Consider the following 23935-nt stretch of genomic DNA (forward strand, 5'->3'; position numbering starts at 1 on the left):
GATAACACTTGGTGCCTACGTGATTTTTCTCGATTAGTTTCAACAACCAAGGGGAACGTATCGGACAGCAATTTTCAGAACTGTTTCTTTATTCATATAGGTTTTGGTCCTTTTGCACCCTCTTGTTGATTCCAAGGTTCTGGTTCAAAGGGTGGGAAAAAGGAAGAATTCATCCATGATGGTCCAGATGGCCGTTATTATTATTATTGCTTATTATTTTTGTGTGCAGCAGGTTCTTCTGCGCACCTCCTGCTTTGCACTCCACCCCCCAACAAACACCCAGGTTTCTTCTCCTCCCTTCAGCTCAGTATGCCATATTATGGCCCCACAAAAATTACAATTAGAAATAAAATGCCAGAAAAAAAGATACCTGGTACTTTAAGCCACCCGTCAACACATCTTCTTGCTTCTTCAGTTGCAGGTTGTCCTTGAATGAATTCCAACTCTTGCATGCCGTGAGCATGCTGTGAATCCACCTTCTCCTGCAAAAATACACAATATTAGAACCTAAGAGACAAATTCATCAATAATAGCCAACAAACTGGATCAACAACACAGGTGACAAAGAAGCATATCCAATAAAATGACTGTTCTGAGGAATTAAATGATCCAGAAATTCTCCTACTAAATAAATATTTAAATTGTATGCAATACTACTTAAATTTATGGAAAGTTGTAGTCTAGAGAGACTTCATTTGATAACACATGATGGTAGGTGTTGAGGGAATGTTACCCCTCACAGGAGAATCTAGAAACAGGGAACTAGAATTCAAAAACAGGGCCTCCTACTGAGATGGACATAAGGGGGAATTTATTCTCTCAGCCGGTCATTAATCTTCTCAATTCTCTTCCTCAGAGAGCACTGGAGGTGGGGTCAATGAGTAGATTCAAGTCCAAGGTAAACAGATTTTTGAGCTACAAAGGAGTCAGACGTTACTGGGGAGGGGTGCATACAGGCAGCAAAACAAAATTAAGGCCACTATTAGATCAACCATGATCTGTGTTCCCACATTTGCATTTACCTTCATTTTGAAGAAAGCAGACTCAGCAATCTGTGCAGAATTATGATCTCCATTTTATGAACAGGAAAAAGGGAACAGTACAACAATTCACAAGATCTTTGCCACAACTGGAGGATATAATGGTGAAAAGAACCCAAATATCCTGGGACCAGGACCAGAATTTATTGCCTCTAAAATATTAAGCTACTTGTTCACTATCTACTGATGAATAAACACAACCTTCCTCCACTGAAGTTTGGGAAGGTTGAAGTCATTTCCTTCAGTCCCTGCCACAAACTCTGCTCTCTCCCTGGCGACTGTCTGAAGCTGAATCAGACTGTTAGCAACCTAGGTGTCATGTTGGACCCTGCAATGAGTTGGTCACCACATTATCAAGGTTTCCACCCTCCACCTCTGGACTCTTACCCGACTCTGCCTTGCCTTAGCTCATGTGCTGCTAGATCCCATAATTCCTGTCTTTGTCACCTCCAGACTTTGCTATTCAAATGCACCGCAGGCCAAGGTCCCATGTTCCGCTGTTCATAAACTTGAGCATGTGTGAAGGAATGCTGCCCGTGTCCTGTCTCACACCAAGTCTAAGTCCCACTTGAGTAAGTAACAGCTCAGTATTAAAATCCACACCCCCTGGTTTCCAAATCCTTTCGGAGCCTCGTCTCTGCCTGCAATTGTAATATCAACCTCACCATCAAGAAAGATGTTAAAAATCAAGTGGTCCAGTCATAAACTACAAGTTGTTTTTCCAAACATAAACCAAGGAAGAAAAGCCAGATGCATAATTGGCAGAAGGAAATATATATCTCCCTGTAATTACTCGTCCGATATTATACAGCATATTAACTAATGCGTTAATTTGACAGCCAGGAAAAACACGAAAGTACTACATAAATCCAGATACTATTCGACAAATAAAAGGGCTTGACAAGGAAATAGCACTGAACTGGAGTCAGGAGGTAGAAGGTCAGCTTCTCCTTAACAGGTAGTTCACATTCTAACAGAATATTCGATCATGTCACCTCACTAAATAATCTTCAAAATTAGTACACGATTAGCCTTGTGAATTTTTCAATCACGTTCTCTTGTAAAATACAAGCAATTTGTCAAAAAAAAACAAAGCCTACCCAAAGTTTTACAACATTTCACGATGCAGTTAAAAGCTACCCAAATTAACCAAGCAACAGCTGCAGTCAAATCATTAAGTTAACAAGAGCCTACTTCTAACATGGTATGATGATCATTCAGGGTCAAATACAGGGGTTCCATGAGGTTTTGTTGCTAGCCACATTACAAAAACTCAAGTCAATGAACATGTCAATTGCCACTACCGGTTATGCGACCAAGAGCTGAGGGAGGATATTTCAACAGAATGCACAACTGGCTGAAGTTGTAAATGTTATGGCCTTCAGTCAAGTATGTCTTACCAGCAGAGGTTCTCAAAATATTTTCAGTTAGAGAGCCCATTTCAAAAGACTGATATTTAACTATTTCCCATCAGAATTAAACTGCAAAGTACTTATAAGACAATGTGCTGCATGTAAACAGTGCTTTAACAATGTTTTCAAAGAAAACATTGTAACTGTTACCCTTTCACAAACAGAGCTGTTTTTGGCACAAAGGAGGCAATTAGTCTATGCCATCCCTCTGTACAGCAAACCAATGAGTCTTATTCTGCTGCTTTATCCCCATAAGCCTGCAAGTTTACTTCAGTGAAATTGTCTCAAGCTATATAGACAACAAAGAGGCAACTACAGATACACTAACATCCGCTGATGCATCAAATGGATTGCTTTTAAACAGGGTTAAAGACTCGATACAGTGCAGAGCTGGAGGAACACAGCAAGTCAGGCAGCATCAGAGGAGTAAGAGAGGTGAGGTTTCGGGCCTAGACCCTTAAAGACTGCTTGTTTTTTGACATGCAGTCATCATCAGTCGATAGATTTTATCCAATACAAGCTGCTATTGGCCAAATGAATAAAACAGCAATTGTGTTGTATTAACAGGCTCAAATCAAAGTATTTCAATTTTAAAAAGTTACTGCTTAATACACAAGAATATTTTTCTTCAATTCTATTCCAGTGTATTCACATGACACAAGAATATATGCCTGTTCAAACCCAGTCTGGGTCCTTAGCACAATTTAATAATTCAAGGAATTTAGACTGCTGCAACACTTAGGAGGATTTAAGCAAGTCAAACTGACAGCAGTTCAGTAATTTCAAGAATCAGATTAAGAGATTAATACAAACAGAAAATGCTGGAAATGCTCAGCAGGACTAGAGCAGCAGTTACTCACTGAATGCACCCAAGAATCACAGCAAAAGGTGGCCTCCCGCCTCCCCTCCCTCCTGAACCAGGCCGCTCATAAGCACAAAATGTTCAAGAACATCAGTAGACACCTTAATCAGCTACTAGCGCAGGAAAAACATTGACAAAATGACAGCACTTGACCTTAAGGAATAGGAAGAGAGTAGGCGATTCAGCCCCTCAAGCCTGCTTCTGCCACCTTTCAGTAGGATTATGGCTGATCTGATATTCCTTACATCCATTTTCCTGCCTTTTGCACCCGATTACTGCCTCAATTCCCCCACTAACCAAAAATCAATCTATCTCAGCCTTTAATATACACAAGGACCCTGCCCACAGCTCTCTGTGGCCAGAAGTTCCAACCCTGAGAAGAAATTCCTCCTCGTCTCAGTCTTAAATTGACGCCCCTGTATTCTGAAACTATGCCCTCTGGTTCGAGACTCTCCCAAGTGGGGAACCATCCTCTCAGCATTTACTCTGTCAAGTCTCTTAAGAATACCGTTTGTTTCATTGAGATCACCTCTCAGTCTTCTAAACTCCAGTGAGCAGAGTCTCAACCTGTTTAGCCCTTGCTCATAAGGCACTCGTTCCAAATCAGGAATCATCCTAGTGAGCTTTCTCTAAAATACTTCCAATGAAACAATATCTTTCTTTAAATAAGGGGACCAAAACTGCTCATAATACTCCAGATGTGGTCTCACCATTACCTTGTACAGTTGTAATAAATCCTCTCAACTCTTTTTTTAAATCTTTGTTTCTAATCAACCCGTTCAGAGATACTGTTATGGACTTCTGGAGCAAGTGGGACTTGAACCCAGGCATTCTGGTCCAGGGATAGGGACCGGTCTCCAAAAGCCCTCAAAATTCTCTTTTTTCTCACCTTTTTTTTGTCTACAGTGACAGAAAATGAAGACACCTTTGTGAATAGAGTTTGTAAATTTTTTTCCTCCACCATCAGGAAAACACCCATGTGGCCAACTGAATATTTGCAAACAAAGCCTGTTAAGGGCATTGCTAACATCAAAAAGTTGGGGGGAGGGTGGATAAAGACAGGAGGAGGGGATTTCCAACTCATACTCCAACCCCCTTGAAGTAAGAACCACCTTACATTTTCCAATATTATACCCCATTTGGCATGGTCTGTCCACTTAATTAACCTATCAATATCTCTCTATAAACTGTTTATATCCCTCTCACAACCTGTTCTCCTACTTATTGGTGTTACCTGCATATCTATCTACAGTACATTTGCTTTCTTCCTTGATTCATTAATACATATTGCAAACAGTTGCTGTCCCAGCACTGATTCCTATGGAACCCCATTGGTTACAGGTTACAAATCTGAAAAAGAACTCTTTATCCGCATTGGCTGTTTCCGGCCCATTATCCAATTCTCTATCCACACTCATATACTACCTCCAACACCATAGGTTCTTATCTGATGACTTAACCATTGTGAGGTACTTTGTTGAATGCTTTCTGGAAGTTCAAATACAACACATCTACTGTTTCTCCTCTATCAAATCCAGTTGAGATTGCCTCAAAAAAACTCTCAAAATTAGTCAGACAATTTCCTTTTCATGAAGCCATGCTAACTCTGCTTGATTAGATTATGATTTTCAAAATGTGCTATTTGCTATTGTTTATTGGAATTGAAGTACTCAGCTAGTCAGCATAGATATCTGCTTTTTGCCTCCTTCCTTTTTTTGAATAGAGATATCACATTGACCATTTTCCAATCCCCCATTACTTTTCTTGAAACATTACAACCAATGCATCCACAGTCTGTAGCTACTTCTTTTAGGATCCTCAGATACAAGTCATCAGGGCCAGTGGACTTATCTGCCTTTAGCCTCATTAGTTTGTATAATACTACTGCTCTCGTGACAGTGACAGTACTTAATCCCTCCCTCATATTCTTCAGTATTAATGGGATGTTTGGAGTATCATTCACCATAAAGACTGATACAAAATACCTGTGCAACTCCTCTGCTATTTCCTTGTTCCACATATCTATCTTCTTGGATTCATTTTCTAATGGGCCTATGTTCACTTTGACCTTTCTTTTCCTTTACATATATTTAAAAAATAGTTTTATATTCTATTATCTTTTTAGTCCTCCTTTGCTGGATTCTGAATATATCCCAGTCTTTGGGGCTAATCACTGACTTTTGCCTCCTTATATGCTTTCTCTTTCAACTTAATACAATCCTTAATGTCCTCGGTTAGCCATGGTTGATTTATCCCTCTGTGAAAATCTTTCCTCCTTACTGAAATATATCTTTGTCCAGGGTTATGAATTATCTCCTTAAATGCCTGCCACTGCTTGCTTACTGTCTTTCCTGCTCATCTGTTTGCCCAGTCCACTTTAGTTAACTCTATCCTCATTTCACTGTAATGCCCTTTAAGTTCAACATAGTTGTTTCAGACCCAAGTTTCTCACGTTCAAACTGAATATTAGATTCAGTCATGTTATAATTACTACCACCTAGGGGATCTTTTAATTGGAGGTCATTTATTAATGCCTATTTACCCATTACCTATTACCAGGATAGCCTTTTCCCTGGCTGGCTCCATGACATACTGCTCTAGGAAACTAGTCCTAATGCACTCTATGAATTCATTTTTGTAGCTGCCCTTTCCAACTTAATTGGTCCAATCAATGTGAAGATTAAAGTCGCCCATAATTATTGCTCTATCCTTTTCACATGCTCCTATTATTTGTTGATTTATTCACTTTCCTACAATGTGGCTACTGTTGGGGTCTATAAATCATTCCAACCAATGAATTCATTTCCTTGCTGTTATTTACTTCCATACAAATGGACTCTGCATCATTCAAGTCTAGATCACTTCTCACAACCATCTTCACTGCATCCCTTTTTAATAGCACTATTCCATCACCTTTTCCTTTCCTCCCGTCTTTTCAAAAGGTCAAATATCCCTGAATGTTAAGTACCCAATTCCAATCTTCATGTAATCATGTCTCCAAAATGGTTATGGGATCATGTCCATTTACTGCAATTTGTACCGTTCGTCCATCTACGTTATTCAGAATGCTTTGTGCCAGTGCACAAAGATAGCCTCTAGGCTGACCTTTTCACTATTTTTAATCATCCTAACTTTTATGTGTACTGTGGCCCCGTATGCCTGTTGCCTTTGATTACCCTGTCGACCTTTCCTTTTTATTATTATCCTTACTTCTCTTTCCCTAGTCACCCTGCTTAGGCTACCCCCATCACCATTCTAGTTTATACCCGCCATAATCACACTAGCAAATACATGCCCTGGAACATCAGTCCTGGTACTGCTCAGTTATAACCTGTCCAGTTTGTACTGATCCCACCTCCCCCAAAACCAATTTCAACATCCCAGGAATATGAAACCCTCCCCCTTGTACCATCTTTCCAGCCATGCATTCATCTATCCTGCTATTTCTACGCTGATTAGCACATGACTTTGGTAGCAATCCTGACATCATAAACTCCTACTTTTCAACTTACCTCCTAACTTCCTATATTCTGCTTTTAGGACCTTGTCTCTTTTTTTAACTGATATCTTTGGTACTGATGTGTACCACATCCACTGGCTGTTCACCCTGATAATGTCTTGTAATTGTTCAGAGACATCCTCAACCCTATAGCCATGCAGGCAACCCTGGAGTCTCATTTGTGGCCACAGAAATGCTAATTTATTCCCCTTACAATTGAATCCCCTGCAACTATTGCACTCCCACACTTTCTCCTCCTCTCCCAAGCAGCAGAGCCAACCATGGTGTAACAAATTTGGCTGTTACTGGTTTGCTTTATTATTTCCCCCACTTGTGTTCACACACACACACACACACACAGACACAGACACAGACACACAGACAGAGAGACCATAAGTTTTATTTTTGCAATTTGTTTACTGTGGGTGACCAGTGACTAAACTCACAAGAAGCTTCCAATGTACTTCTAACGAAAAGTTTATTACACACAAAAAGGAGAGAAAGGTTTACACAGTGCAAGAACTATTTGAAACAGTCTTATTACAAATAACAGAAATAAAAAGATTCAACCTTACTGACCTCAACAACAACCCAAACACTCAAACCTCAGTGAAGGATCATCCTGTTTCCAATTTAAAGGTTCTTATTGCATAAGATAACTGCACTTTGTTTCTTTTCAGCAACCCTCTGCATTCAATTACATTTTTCTAGTTAATGACTCTTCCTGAGACTCTCAAACAAATGACCAACACAGCTCATTTATTTCTTAACATGGCTTCTTAAAGCTCCTCTTCAGCAGCCTTTCATTTCTGGAGCTTTTCTCTAAGTGACATTAACCCACTCAGGACTTATTTTCTTCGACACCATATTTAAGACTGTTAAACTGCGCTGATGTTACAGATCTATTTCTCTCTGAATGACTTGCTTGTTGCTCTGTCTCCGTGTCAGAAGCACCTTGTTGCTGGGATACAGCCCAAATTTTTCTCTCTTACCCTTTTCCCAAGGTACTGGATTAGTCCCCTCAAAAAGTTTTACAAGCATCATTTAAATGAAAGTCAACACATTTCCAGAAAATCCTTCACCACTCTCAGAAATTAGTCTCCCCTTCTTAACACATATACACACAACACAGAAATGCAAATCAAACATAAAGCTATATACCATTCTGTCCACTTTAGAAACCAAGTTTCCTGAGAGTAATAATGGTATATCATGAATGAGACAACATTGACTTCAGTCCAGTATGACCTGTCTATCCTACTGTCGCAGAGCTGTTGTCCAGGTAACCTTCAAGAAATGCTTCACCCCTTTCTGCAGGCGAATTTTGAGCAAGAGAAGAAAAACAAATTTGCAAGTCCCAGTAAGGAGTGATGACCAAGGCACAGAAGTTGGTAAGTTGGCATTGTTGTAATCTCTTCCAGCCCACAACTCTCAGATCTCTGCACTGATTCTGGCCTACAGAAATCCACAATGTTTTCCAGAAAAACAAAGCAGTTGCTGTTGGATTGATCAACTGAATTGCTGATGACTAAAATCAGTAGATTGAGAGTCAGTTAGCAAGATGACTAAAACAGGTTTCAGATTAACACCAATGACAGATTCGATTCCTCTTCTGGCCAGCACAGACTTGTGACCTGACTCAGCCGTGAGTGAAGAGCAAATGGTAAACCATCACTGACAAAACCGTTAATACAAATTATTCAAGATGAACTATCATTGGATAATGGGCCAAGTTCTGCAGTCTGACACAGTACACACTGAACAATAATCTACTAGTGATATGGTACCAAAGAACATGGATAAAAAGTGGGGGGAGAACTGCAGTGAAGTACAGACCAGACAGGAACTGATTGAATAGCACAATTGGTTTAATTGGTCTAATTGGTCTAATTTCTATGCAGAAAGGAACAATATTCTTAAAACTTTAAAGGTTTCTCTCACTTCAAATTTGCATCCTTCACTTGCAATCAGTAAATGTACAGAAGGCTGCTCGTAATATGGAAACATGCTCGATTCATTTTACCTAATTGCTTTCTGGAAATCAATCCAAAAGCAATCACATAGCCAGATCTTTTAGTGAATGCACTAATTGCATATTTCCAACAGTATAACTGCTGACTCACTGAGCTACTTAAACATACCTCTGCCAAGCAGTTAGCGAAATGTAAAAACAAATGTAAAAAAAAATTTATGCAGCGCCTTTCACAATTTCTGGATGTTCCAAAAAAAAAATTTAAGCTGTTGTCAATCTTGTAAAGTAGGGAGCAGCCAATTTGAACACAGCAAACCCCCACAATCAGATAATCGTCAGATACTCTGCATTTGATTATATCTTTTTGAAGATTAAGTAGGGGCCAGCACATTGCAGGTAACTCTCTTGCTCTTCTTCAAAATCATGCAATGAGACCTTCCATGCTAGCGTTTGTTGTTAAGTTTGATCTGGGGTGTGAGCAATTTTGACAAGAACTGTATTTATTGGTCATCCTTAATTGCCCTGGAAATGGTGATGGTGAGTTGTCTTCTTCAGTGGCACAGTCCTTGGGCAAAAGGGATACTACTGTGCTGAGCGACTCTAAGACTCAAGAGCAGAAGCAGGCCATTCAGTGTATTGAGTCCACTCTACCACTCAATGAGATCATCACTGATCTAAAAATCCTCAACACTTTCCTGCCTTTATCCTATAACCCTTGATTCCCTCACCGATTAAAAATCTGTTTATCCCAGCTTTTTATATACTTAATGATCCAGCCTTGACAGCCCCCTACAACGAAGAATTCCATAGATTCACTACGCTGAGGGAAGAAATTCCTCAGCTCCATCTTAAATGGATGATCCTTTGTTCTGAGATTACGTCCTCTTGTCCTGGACTCTCCCACACAAAAAAAACCCTTTCTGAAACTACCCTGTTAAGTCACCTAAGGATCTCATATGTTTTAACAAGGTCTCCTCTTGTCCTCCTAAACTCCAGTGAGCACAGGCTGAACCCTCCTCAAGAAACTCCCTCCACACCTGGGATCAACTTTGTGAACCTTCTCTGGATTAATTCCAATGCTAGTATATCTTTTCTTAGATTAAGGGACCGTAACTGTCCACAGCATTCCAGCTGCAGTTTGACTACTGCCTAGTTTTAGCAAGATCTCCCCATTTTTATACTCTATTTCCTTTGAAATACAGGCCAACATTCTATTTGTCTTCCCTATTACCTACTGAACTTGATGCGACATTTTGTGATTCATTCACAAAGACTCCCAAATCCCTCTGTTCTGTAGCTTTTTGCATTCCTTCTGTAAATAATATTCAGCTTTTCTATTCTTCCTGTCAAAGGACATAACCTCATATTTTTCCCACACTATTTTCCATCTGCCAAGTTTTTGCCCATTCACCAAATCTGTCTATATCCCTCTGCACTGGCCTCATCACTTGACTATCTTTGTGTCCTCACTAACTTGGCTATTGTACATTCACTTTCACCAAAGTAATTAACATATATTGCAAATAATTGCGACCCAGCACTGATCCCACTGAAACTCTCTGGTTATAGGTTGCCATCCTGGAAATGCCCTTCTTATCCCAATTCTTTGTCTTCTTTTAGTTAGCCGATCCATTATTTATTCAAGTATCCTAGTGCCAACAACATAGATTCTCATCTTATTAAGTAGCTTAATATGTGGTATTCTATCAAACATTTTCAGAAAATCCAGATTTATCCCTTTCTCCTATATCTACCCTGCTTGTTACTTCCTGAAGAAATTCTAGTAAATTTGTTAGACATTACTTCCACTTCATGACTCTGCTTCGTTAGACTATGCATTTATAAATATGTGCTATTACATCCTTTAAAACAGACCCCAAAATTTTCCCAATAACAGATGTTAAGCTAACTGGTCTTTAGTTTCACTTTTTTGTCTCTGTAGCTTTTCAAACAAAGGTGTCACACTGGCAGTTTTCCAATCCTCTGGAACTTTTCCAGAAACTAAGGATTCTCAAAAGATTATCATCAGTGCATCCACCATCTCTAGCTACTTCTTTAAATACCCCAGGATGAACCTCATTGGGTCCAGAGAACTTACTGGTCTTTAGCCCCACTGGTTTCCCCTAGCAATTTTTCTCTACTGTTAATTATTGTATTTATTTCCTGTCCTCTTTTTGCTCCTTGGTTATTTCATATTTTTGCGATGCTATTAGTGACTTCTACTGTGAAGGCTGAGTCAAAGTATGTATTAAATCTCTTAGCCATTTCCTGCTCCCCCATTATAATTTCCACAACCTCGGTCTCCAAGGGGCCTATGTTAACCGTAGCCTCTCTCCCACTTTCTTTTTTGGAAAGAAGCTCTTCCTGTCCATCTTGATACTACTCACTACTTTACCATCAATTGTATACTTATTCTTTTAGGTCCCGTTTTGTTGGTTTTTAAATCTTTGCCAATCCTCTGGCTTGCCCAATAATCTTCGCCACATTGTATGTTCTTTCCTTGAATTTGATGATATCCTTAACATTGCTGATTAACCATTAGCTCATCAATTCCTAGAATCCTTCTGTCGCTGGGATACAGTTTTGTTGTGACCCATGAACAAGTTCCTTAAACATCTGCCAATGTTCCTCAACTGTCTTTGCTGACAAACTCCTTTCCCAATCCACTCCAGCTCGGTCTGCCTCGTTGCTGTGTAATTATCCCTTTTTAAGCTTAGCATTGTTGTTTCTTAAGTCTCAACTGTCACTGCGGGAACTATCAGAGAGTGATCATAGCATCAAGAGGCTCAGGTTGATGGGGCTGAAAGACATTCAACAATCCAGAGTTAGAAAAATCAATTGGTAGAGGACTGACTTCAATAGGGCAATAACAGAGCTGTGCAGGAATGAATGGAACAAGAGGCGGAAAACACAGTAACTGAACAATGGCTACCTTCATACAGCAGATGATTTCAGTATAGTCAAAAGTATAATCCTTCAAATGGGAAAGGTAGGATAAACAAATCCAGGGTTCCCTGGATGACAAAGGAGGTAGAAATTAATATTACGAAGAAAAATATGCTTACGACATGTTGTAAGGCAGAAAATAGAATAAAGAACCAAGAGCAATTCCGAAGTTTTAGAGAGGAAGGAAAAAGAAATTAGACAAGCAAAGTAGTGGTATAAGAAATGACTACTAGTTTAGGAGAATCCTAAGTCTTCTACAGGCAAATAAATAGCAAAAAAATGGTTAAAGGATTTCTAGAACTGATTTAAGACCACAAAGGGAATTTACACACAATGGCAGGAGGTATAGTTGTGGTGTTAAATGAATACTTTGCATCTGTTTTACTAAGAAAAAGGGGATGCACTCCAGGCCATGTTGAGAGACGACAGAACTCTTGTTACTAAAGAGGTTCAAAACGAATACAAAAGTAGGCTTGGATAGACTATTAGCACTTAAAGTTGACAAGGCAGAGGGACCCAACGAGAAACATCCAAGGCTTTTAAAGAAAGCGAGAGTAGAAATTACAGGAATGCTGGTCATAATCTTTCAGTCTTCCCTGGAATCAAGACTGGAGAATTGTGAACATTACTGCAATCTTCAAGAAGGGCCTAAAGGATAGCAATTACAGACCAGTTTGTTTAACTTCAGTGGTGGGGAATCTTTTAGAACAAATTATTTGAGATAAAATTAGTAGTCACATCGAGAAACATGGGTTGATTAGGAGGAGTTAGCATGGATTTCTAATGGGAAAATCATGCTTAACTCACTTGAGGTTTCACGAACAGATAAAGGATCAACAAGGATAATGCTGTTGATGTGTTATACATGGATTTCCTAAAGTCAATTGAAACAGTGACACACAACAGACTAGTGAGGAATGTTATTGGTCATTGTATAAAAAGGACAATAGAAATGTGGATACGAAATTGGCTGAGCGATAGGAAACAGAGAGTAACGGTCAACTGACATTTTTCCAGTCAAAGAACAAAGAAAATTACAGCACAGGAACAGGCCCTTCGGCCCTCCAAGCCCACGCCAATCCAGATCCTCTATCTAAACCTATCACCTATTTTCCAAGGATCTGTATCCCTCTGCTCCCTGCCCATTCATGTATCTGTCTAGATACATCTTAAATGACGTTATCGTGCCCGCCTCTACCAGCAACGAGTTCCAGGCACCCACCACCCTCTGCGTCTTTACGCAGATTCTGTGCATAACTTTCCACGCATATCTCCCTTAAACTTTACCCCTCTCACCTTGAAATCGTGACCCCCTAATAATTGAGTCCCCCACTCTGGGAAAAAGCTTCTTGCTATCCACCCTGTCTATACCTCTCATGATTTTGTAGACCTCAATCAGGTCCCCCCTCAACCTCCATCTTTTTAATGTAAATAATCCTAATCTACTCAACCTCTCTTCATAGCTAGCACCCTCCATACCAAGCAACATCCTGGTGAACGTCCTTTGCACTCTCTCCAAAGCGTCCACATCCTTTTGGTAAAGTGGCGACCAGAACTGTACACAGTATTCCAAATGTGGTCGAACCAAAGTCCTATACAACTGTAACATGACCTTCCAACTCTTGTACTCAATACCCCATCCGATGACTGCAAGCATGCCGTATGCCTTCTTGACCACTCTATCGACCTGCGTTGCCACCTTCAGGGTACAATGGACCTGAACACCCAGATCTCTCTGTGCATCAATTTTCCCCAGGGCTTTTCCATTTACCATATAGTTCAGTCTTGAATTGGATCTTCCAAAATGCATCACCTCGCATTTGCCTGGATTGAACTCCATCTGCCATTTCTCCGCCCAACTCCCCAATCTATCTATCTATATTCTGCTGCATTCTCCGACAGTCCCCTTCACAATCTGCTACTCCACCAATCTTAGTGTCATCTGCAAACTTGCTAATCAGACCATCTGAACCTTCCTCCAGATCATTTATGTATATCACAAACAACTGTGGTCCCAACACGGATCCCTGTGGAACACCACTGGTAACAGTTCTCCATTTTGAGAAACTCCCTTCCACTACAACTCTGTCTCCTGTTGCCCAGCCAGTTCTCTATCCATCTAGCTAGTACACCCTGGACCCCATGCGACCTCACTTTCTCCATCGGAGGAAGATTTGTGGAGGTCCTGCGAGGTCGGTTTCAAGACCCTTGCTTTCCCCAATATTTATTAATAATCTAGATCTTGGTGTGCAGGAGACAATTTCAACGTTAGTAGATGACACAAAACTTGGAAAAATTGTAAACTGAAAGGAGAGTAGTGTGGAACTCCAAAAAGATACTGACAATTTCATGGAATGGGCAGAAACCTGGCAGATGGGTTTCAATGCAGAGAAGTGAGAGATGTGCTTTAGTAGGAAGAACAGTGAACGACAAAATATAGGGTAAAATTCTAAATCGGGTACAGGAGATGGACCTGGGTGTATTTGCGTAGATTATTGAAGGTGGCAGTGCAGATGGAGACAGCAGTTAAAGCATGGTGTCCTCAGTCTCTGACCTGCTCTTGAAGCCACAATATTTATATGGTGAATCCACTTGAGTTTCTAGTCAATGGCAACCCCCAGGATGTTGACAGCTGAGGATTCAGTGATGGTAACGCCACTGAATATCAAACAGCAGTGGTTAGATTGTCTCTTATGTGTGATGGTCATTGCCTGGCACTTGTTACTTATCATTTGGTAAGCCAGACCTGGATATTGTCCAGACCTTGTTGCATTTGTTTGAACATGCACTGCTTCAGTATCAGAGGAATTGTGAATGGTGCTGAACATTGTGCAATCATCCCCAATTCTGACCTTATGATGGAGGGAAGGTCATTGATGAAGCAGTTGAAGATGGTTGGGCCTAAGACGCTACCCTGAAGAGATGTCCTGCAGCAGAGATGACTGACCTCCAACAACCACAACCATCTTCCTTGGTGTTAGGTATGACTCCAACCAGTGGAGAGTTTGCCCCGATTCCCATCGATTCCAGTTTTGCTGGGACTCCTTGATTCCACACTTGATCAAATGTGACCTTGATGTTAAGGACTGTTACTCCTACCTCACCTCTAGAAATCAGCTCTCATGTCCGTGTTTAAACCAAAACTGTAATGAGATCAGGAACTGAGTGGGCCTGGTGGAACATCACTGGGCAGGTGCTGTTTGATAGTTCTATTAATGACATCTTCCATCACTCTACTGATGATCAAGAGTAGACTGATGGGGTGGTCTTAATGAAATGATGATCATGTTACAAAAGAGAAGACTGAAGGTTAACTGTAGATTTAAAATAACAAAATATTTGGGTAGACACTGTTAGAGTTGTTTAACTATTAAACTAAAGAGTTGAACTATTTGATCCTTTCACCTTGCTCCACCATTCAACAAGTCTATGGCTGATCAGCTACTTCAACCTCACCATCAAGCACTATTCCCATATCCACAAAAGTGTTTGATTGTGAACTTTACTGACCTCTGTCTCAAATATACCTGACAAGCGAGTATCCACAGTTCTCTGGGGTGGAGAATTTCAAGGTTCACAACCCTTTGAGCGGGGTATTTTCTCCCCTTGGAAGCTTCCCTAAATGGGCAACACTTTGGTGGTCTCACCAAAGCCCTACATAAATATATAGTCCTAAAGTTGTTGTAATTATCAGATGTTTGGAAGTAGAAGCATTGCAATTAGAGACAAAGATCAAGTCAGAGGGAAAATGTCATGGATACTGGCTTTAGGCATATCAGAAGGGTACTAATTTCAGTCTGTTATGTTGTCACAGCTGTAAGCAAGTCTCTGAATAACTTCTGAAAACTTGCATCCTCGCTATTTCTTAATTCTGCCCAGAATCCATCCAGAAGACTTTTAAATTTAGAAATAAAACAAACCAATCTTGTCCAATTGCAAATAGGGACCAAATCATTAGTTTCTCACAAGCTCTTTCCAATTATCCATTATAAATTCATGTGAGAGGATTATCCTTCAAGTTAGAGCCAGGTTCTGATTCCCTCAACATCAAGCACAAAACAAAGTTTGCTTGACCATCATCCATCTGATGTTTGTTTGGAAACACCTGGCTTACCTGGCTCTTCAGGAGGAGTTTGTGGAGAGGCAACCAACTCCAATTTCTGGCAAGCTCTGAAAGCTCTGACACATGCACAAACAGTACAAGCTGCAGATACTCAATCCAGCATTCCGGGTTCTTCAGTGGCTGTTACACAAAAAAAATAGTATGCCTGCGCGGAGTGGTGGTGTGAAACTCTGACTATTGCACAAGTGGCAGTAGGGATAAAGCAAGCCAGGGAACTGGAAGTTAGTTAGAGATTTCAGACAGCTGAAGTTCTGTGTTTAGCAGGTTTCAGGCAGTAAGGACGCTCAAGAAGTCTTGGGGAGTGGCAAACGTGGTAGAAGGTGGCTGGCGATAAAGTGAGTGCTCAGAAGCAGCTCTGGGTGCCTTTGAAAATTCAGTGCAGTCGAGACCAGGGTGAAAGAAACCCAAAAGCAATATTTGCTTGGTGTAGCTGAGAAATATTGAAGTTGAGAAAACCCTCGCAGCAGTGCACAGCTTATTTGCAATAACTCACTGTGAAACAGTTGGAATTATGCCCATGAGAAGGTACCGGTGTGCAGCCTCAGGAATCCAATGGAACAGAGAAAAAGCAACTGTACAACCAGGACATTCAAACAGTATGATGGAGCAGCATTTGATAAATTTCCAAAGCTTGATCTTTGAAAATGAAGAATTGGAATCCCTTAAAAAACAGACAAATAACTCCAAATAAAATAACAAGGTGTAGAGCTGGGTGAACACAGCAGGCCAAGCAGCATCAGAGGAGCAGGAAAGCTGACGTTTCGGGCCTAGACCTCTGATGCTGCTTGGCCTGCTGTGTTCATCCAGCTCTACACCTTGTTATCTCAGATTCTCCAGCATCTGCAGTTCCTACTGTCTCCAAATAAGATGTTGTGGGAAATGAACTTATTCCAGAATTGTAGCATAGTTTTCACCCATTGAGAGGTACCAAAGACATGATGTTTACTGCGTCGCAAATTCAAGTGTAAGTATTTGCATGACAGACTGTACATGATTTTTTTGACCTCAAAAATCCTTTTGACACTTACCAATTTCAAAGGCTTAATGAGGTATCTTTCTCAAATTTAGTTGCCTTCAGAAAGTTGTCATTACTCTCTTTCCATGATGGCACTAACAGAACTATTACAAACCTTATCCAAGTGAAAACATTAAAGCAAGGAAAGACAAGAAAGCATTGTCATAATGCCAGCTCTTCAATGTTCTTGTTGTAAGATTACACCTCAGCTGTGGGGATTTTCTACAGGACAGGAACTGTTCAATTTATGCAGCCTTCAATTCCAAAACCAAACTACTCCATCTCCATCATAAAGCAGCATTCAGGTGAGGTTAGTGTGTACACTCACTCAAAAACTAAGCTAAGGTCATTGCCTACTCTTTCTCTGAAGCATACGAGCAGATGGATTCTCATCACGCAGAAATCTTAAGTCCTCTTCCAACCAGTTGCCACAGCAGAACAGCTCTCCCCATTCATTTAGGAGCAGTGGAGAGAAACTGGAAAACATGGACCATTTTCCATATCTCTGAAGCTGACTGTAGGGGGCATATTTTTAAGATGAGGGGAGAAAAATTCTAAAAAGACATGAGGGGTAAATGTTTTTACACGGAGCGTGGTTTGCGTGTGGAATGAACTTCTTGAGGAAGTGGTGGATGCAGGCACAGTTACAACATTTAAAAGGCACTTAGATAAGTACATGAATAGGAAATGTTTGGAGGGATATGGGCCAGGAGCAGGCAGATGGGATTAATTTAGTTTGGGATTATGTTTGGCATGGACTGGTTGGACTGAAAAGTCTGTTTCTGCGTTGCATGATTGCATGACTCTAAGATTTGGCGATCCTTTGTGTCCCAAACACTGGGGTGGGAGGAAATTACTCTCAAATTCATGGGATCTGATTAAGCACATCTGCTAGTTGATGTGTTCTGTAGGCTTTTCAACTGCAGTTCCTCTTTAAACCATATTCCAAATGTTAGCACAGGTTGTACATAACACGGTAGATTGTGTTAGCTGTCCAACTTTGTCTAATAAAGCTTATTTTATTTACTCAAAACCATGCACTCTTATCACTTTATTCTCTTAAATATCCAGAATCGCAACCTTCTGCTGTAAAGCAGAAAAGCATTCCTTGTCCTGAAGCAGTTGATAACAACTCGGTAATCTTGTCAGGAATCACGACACTGTAGTCATTTCCTCAAACAGAGTGAACCATCTACAAAATGAATTGCAGAAACTTACCAAGGATCCTCTGACAGTGCTGTCCAAACCCACAAACTCTACCATTCAGCACAATAAAGGCAACAGGGCTACACCACCCCCTGCAAGTTCCTCTTCATGTCGTACGCCATCCTGATTTGGAACCGTAACACCATTCTTTCACTGTCACTGGGTCAAAATCCTGTAACAGCCTCCCTCACATCAGAAATGCCTATACTGTTCAGCAGGGGCTCACGACCTTCTTGAGGATAACTTGGGATGAACAAATGTTAGCTTTGCCAGAGATACACATCCTTAATACAAATACCAAAAACAACAGACACTAGTTTCAAAACCTTGATGGCTGCATCTGTTAATGACTTACTTGGAAAGCTTTGCACTTCTCTTCCTTCAGCTGCTTTTCAACTTCCACATGACGTGCCAGTCGATCCAATGTTGACAGAACTCTTTCCTTTTGCCAATCAATGTGATCTTTTGGTTTCTGTTGTTTCTGAAAAAATATATATACAAAATAGTAATTGTTAATCATGTTATTACAAAAAAATCAAAACAAACATTTGTCCCAAATTGTATGCATACACTATTTCTAAATTCATTCTCAGGAACGTAGATGCCAGACATTTAGATAAAATCGACCTTTTTGGAGATGGTGTTACACTGCTCTGGACAGGTAGGACTTGAACCTAGGTCTTCTGGCTCGGAGGTAGACACTATCAATTCCCTGGCAAGTGGGTGCCTTTCTTAATCCAGCATTTTCATGGAATGACACTAAAGGAGACTATTTGCCCTACACTGTTCTGGTCATGTCTTTTTTCCATACAATATACTATGAAATTCAATGCACAAAAGGTAATTGTACAATAGGAGGCATGAGCCTGGAGACAATTCATCCGTACTCAATTTTTGAAAACACTTGGTCCATTCATCGACTTTTCTCTCCATTTCTTAACAGTGATCATAAGATGTAGGAGCAAAAGGCAGCAATTCGGGCCACTGAGTCTGCACAACCATTCAATGAGATCATGACTGATCTGATTATACACAACTCCACTTTCCTGCCTTTCCCCCATAACCCTAGATTGCCCTCATGTTAAAAATCTCTATCTCAGCAATGATAGCCCTGTGGAAAGAATTCCACCATTTAATTAGGCTGAGACAAGAAATTCTTCCTCAACTTTATCCTAACTGGACAACCCCTTACTCTGAGATAATGCACTCTGGTCTTAGACTCTCCAACAGGGGAAAACGACATTTCCGCATCTACCCTGTCAAGTCACTAAAAATCTTACATGCTTCAGAGCAAGGTCTACTCTTATTCTTTTAAATTCCAAAGAGAATAAGCACAACTTACCCAGCCTCTCCTCAAGTCCCCATTTTTATACTCCATTATCTTATTCCACTTGCTAATATTCCACTTGCCTTCCCTATTATCTGCAGTCTTCCTCCATTTAAATAATATTCAGCTCTTCTATTCTTCCTGCCAAGGTGCATAATCTCTCATTTTGCCACATTATACCCCATTCGCCAAGTTCTAGCCCACTCACTTACCCTGGCTATGTCCCTTGTAGACTGTTATCCTCACCACTTGCCTTCCAACCTACTTTTGTATCATCCACAAACTTGGCCATTGTACATTAATTTTCCTTACCCAAGTCACTAATATGTTGTAAATAATGACCCAGCATTGATCCCTGCAGCACTCACTCGATGCAGATTGCCATCCTGAAAATGGCCCCCTTATTACAACTCTGCCCTTTTTTAGTTATCCAATCCTCTACCAATTCTAATATACTATCTCTAACACCATTGGCTCTTATCTTATTTAGAAGCATAATGTGTGATACCATCCCAAACTCTTTCAGAAAATCCAAATAGATTACATCCCCCATTTTCCCTTTATCTATCCTCCTTTTTACCTTCTCAAATAATTGCAATAAATTTTTCAGGCATTATTTCCTCTTCATGAAAGTACACTGACTCTGCTTAGTAACATTTTGCATTTCTAAATGCTCTGCTACTACATCCTTTATAACAGACTGTAATATTTTCCCAATAATTGACATTAAGTCAACTGGCCTGTAGTTACCTGCTTTTTGTCTCCTTCCCTTCTTAAGTAAAAGTGTGACATTGGCAGCTTTTCAATCCTCTGGGACTGTTTCACAATGTAAGGATTCTTAAAAAGGTTATAACTAGTGCATCCAACATCTCTGTAACCACTTCCTTTCAAATCCCAGAATGCATTCTATTAAGTCCAGAGGACTTATTGGATTTCAGCCCCATTACTTTCCCTAGCACTTTTTCTGGAGTGATAGTTATTGTATTTATTTGCTCACCTCCTTTTGCCCCTTAGATATTGAGTAATTTTGGGATGCTACTGATGTCTTTTGCTGTGAAGACTGATGAAGTAATTATTCAACTCATTCTCAATTCACTGAATAGCTACAGTTCGGGGGCCTATAGACTACTCCCCTACTAATGTCGTCTTCTCTTTATGTATTACCTCTTCCTGGTGCAGTCATTAAGAGCTGAATAGCCTCCTTCTGCACCGTAACACTTCTGTGATATAGATTCTACATCTTCTGATCCAACATCATGTTTTGCTATTGCACTTATTCCATCCCATACTAACTTTGGTGTTGCTTGCTATCCTTCCCTTTCAGTCTGTCCTTTGGACGTTCTTGTCCCATTCTAGGTAAGACTATCCAAACAGCTACCCTGTAAGGCTGCCATATCCTCTTGCTTGGTAAGCCTACATTTCCACTCTAATTAGTTAAAAGCCCTAGTAATTTTATTCACCAAGACACTTGTCCCAGCACAGTTCAAGTGAAACCCGTCCCATCTGTGACGATGCTGTGGCTTTGAGAGGTTATTTTGTCTTTGTTTCTAAAAAAAAAGGTTGTAAGGCAGAGGTGACAAGCAGTCTACCAGGACTACTTGAGTAAACAGCTTGGGAGGCCTCGAGTGCTTTTTTTTGTTTAAAAACAGCCTGAATAGGTGTGGCCAGCTCTGTCAGATCAGGATTTCTGGGTTTTGGTTTTTCAATAGCATCAGAAGTTCCTGGGGTCTCAACAGAGTTGGAAGCTTCAGTGAACGGCTCCTGGCTGCTACTCTCTCTGAATTTTCTCTTGATGATTTTTCTTCCCGGATTGGAGAACTGCATGTGAGAATCTGTGTCTGAATTTATCTTTCGGCCAAGGGGTGTGTTTATGGGATGTGACTATATTGGAACAGTTAATTAGTAATAGTTACTGTGTCTATCATTCGGTTAAATGTTCCAACAGAGTTAAGTTGTTCGAAGTTCTTCTTTCTTTTGTTTGTATTTTAACAATAGTGTTTAAATAAATTGTTTTCGCTTAAATTTGAGTAGTTTGACTAGCCGCATTGCATCTGGTACACAGCACTCCACATTTGCCTTTAAAATAAGAAAGGGTTAGGGTCTAGTCTACCGTCTTAAAATATTTTGAGGGGGTCTGGTCTGGTCTGTAACACACCGGAACAGCTCTCTTCTACCACAGTACTGGTGCTGGCGGTGCATGACATGAAAATAAGTACTGTTGCCAAGTGGAGACATGTTCCAGATGAGGCCGGTGTACATTTAAACATAACTCCAGATATAACACAGAATGCCAGTCTTCCCAAAAAGGATAACATTTCCATATTTGTCATGGAAGTCAGGACCAGGTTTATGCTGAGCTTTTCTTGCTACAATTTGGTGAATGCTCCAACCGGATAGAGAGCAGGCTGCTGGTCAAAGGCATTATCTTCACCATTAAAAGCCAACTACACCTGATATACACAGCCAGTCTCTCATCCGAGTACAAACCAGGCCCGAGTCTGCTTCGCTTCCAAAAGCAAACAAGATTGGACATTTTCAGACTCTTGCGGTTGGATCAAGGGCCACCTAACTAGTTCATTCCCATGTTCTTTCCCTGTAGCCCTGCAATTTTTTTCTCCAAATACATAACGAATTACTTTTGAAAATTAGTTCAGTCGTATAGAAAATTCTGGAAAAAGGAGGCAAGCGCTCAGCAAAGTTATTAAAGCTTCCAGAACAAGTAATAGGATAAGAAATTTTGATCCAAGTGCCCAGATGTTAGGAGTACTTTGCAGGGTTAACTGGGCTTGGTGAAAAGTCAATTGTGAGGCATTTTTATGAAGGTGTCTGTTTAAATTAAATCCACCACAGCAGCTCTGGATCATTTAGATAGTACCTGCGCTTTAATCATTTTGGAAATTTCAACCTGGATATATTTACAGGTGCTTAGAGAAAGAACCCTGAAGGGGTTGAATTGGGTACCTATGCAAAGAGCTAGTAGAGACACAATGGCTCAAATGGTCTCATTCTATGATTAGTGGCAGACAGCTAAGAGGGGCCAAGGAGCAATTATTTGAAAGGAACAGATGCACTTTTATCACGGAGATCTCTAAAGCTGGTAGCAACAAACTGACCACACTCACCTAAATCCTAGCCCTAATCCTAAACCTAACCCCAGTCCCAGCCTTAACCCTAACCCAAGCCCTAACCACAACCCAAGCCCGCAATCTAACTCTAACCCTAGACCTAACCATAACCCAAGCCCAAGCCAGCATCTGAACCCTAACCCTAGCCATACCCCTAAACTATCCCTAACCATAGCCCCCACCCTAAAGCAACCCTAACCATAAACCTAGCCCAAGGCCTAATCTTAATCTGAAGCCTAATGCTAACGCTAACCATAGCCCAACACTTAAACTTAACCCTAACACTACTAGCCTTAACCCCAACCATAACCCTTGCCTCAAACCTCAGGGAAGCGATGGCCTCGTGGTATTATCAGTGGACTGTTAATCAGATAACATTCTGGGAACCTGGGTTCAAATCCTGCCACAGCAGATGACTGAATTTGAATTCAATAAAATATCTGGAATTAAGAATCTAATAATGACCATGAATCCATTATTGATTGTTGGGAAAAACCCATCTGGTTCACGAATCCCCATTAGGGAAGGAAACTGCCATCCTTACCTGGTGTGGCTTACATGGGACTCCGGACCCACACTAATGTGTCTGACTCTGAACTGCTCTCTGGGCAATTAGGGATGGACAATAAATGCTGCCTAGCCAGCAATGCCCTCATTCTGTTAATCAATTTTTAAAAAAAAAAAACTTAATTCTGGCCCAAGACCGCAACTTAACTCTAACCCTAAGCCTACCCCTTACCCTAAACCTAACCATAGCCGTAACCCAAAGCCTAAATTTAATGCTAATCCTAAACCGAGCCCAACCCTTAACCTGAAGAGTGACCCCGACCCCAGCCCAAACCCTGACCTGAACAGTGACCCCGACCCCAGCCCAAACCCTAACCTGAACAGTGACTCCAGCCCCAACTCTAATCCTAACCTTAATTTTAACCCTAGCCCTAAAGCTAACCTCAACCCTAGACCGAGCCCTAACAGTAAACATAACGGTCAACTTAGTCCTAGCCCTTACCCTAAAGCTCAAGCTTGAAAATTAACCCTAACCAATTCCCAACCCTAGCCTAAGATCTTCCCCAGATCAAGGCCTAAACTTAACGCTAAGTCTAGCTCTAACCTAAACCCTAACACGAGCCCAGCCCAAATCCTAACACTAACCTAAACCCTAACAATAGCCCAAGGCCTCACGGTATCTGTAACCCTATGAGTAAACCTAAACCTATCCCCAGCCCCAGCTCTAACCCAACCATAACCCTAGACTGAATTCCAGCTCTAACACTAACCCTAACCCTCACCGAACACCTAACCCTACAATTACTTTAACTTTTTGTCCCTGGCCCCGGCCCAACCCTAATCGTGACTCCGGGCCCGGCCCCGGCCCTGGTCAAGGAATTCCACCAACATGGTTGCGATA

At 40.8% G+C, this 23935-nt stretch overlaps 1 protein-coding gene across 4 annotated transcripts in view; it reads right to left on the reverse strand.

The window, feature by feature from the left end:
* The window catches only part of znf451 (zinc finger protein 451), a 65266-nt gene that overhangs the window by 35331 nt on the left and 6000 nt on the right, over positions 1-23935 (reverse strand). For all 4 annotated transcript variants that reach the window (XM_048596958.1, XM_048596957.1, XM_048596956.1 and 1 more), the window contains exons 4-5: positions 18431-18556; positions 371-482 (exon numbers count right to left, since the gene is read on the reverse strand). In XM_048596958.1, the coding sequence (XP_048452915.1) occupies positions 371-482; positions 18431-18556 (238 nt within the window). The remainder of the gene's footprint in view (positions 1-370; positions 483-18430; positions 18557-23935) is intronic.

The sequence above is a fragment of the Rhincodon typus genome, chromosome 5, assembly GCF_021869965.1.
Source record: "Rhincodon typus isolate 14 chromosome 5, sRhiTyp1.1, whole genome shotgun sequence".
NCBI lineage: Eukaryota > Metazoa > Chordata > Chondrichthyes > Orectolobiformes > Rhincodontidae > Rhincodon > Rhincodon typus.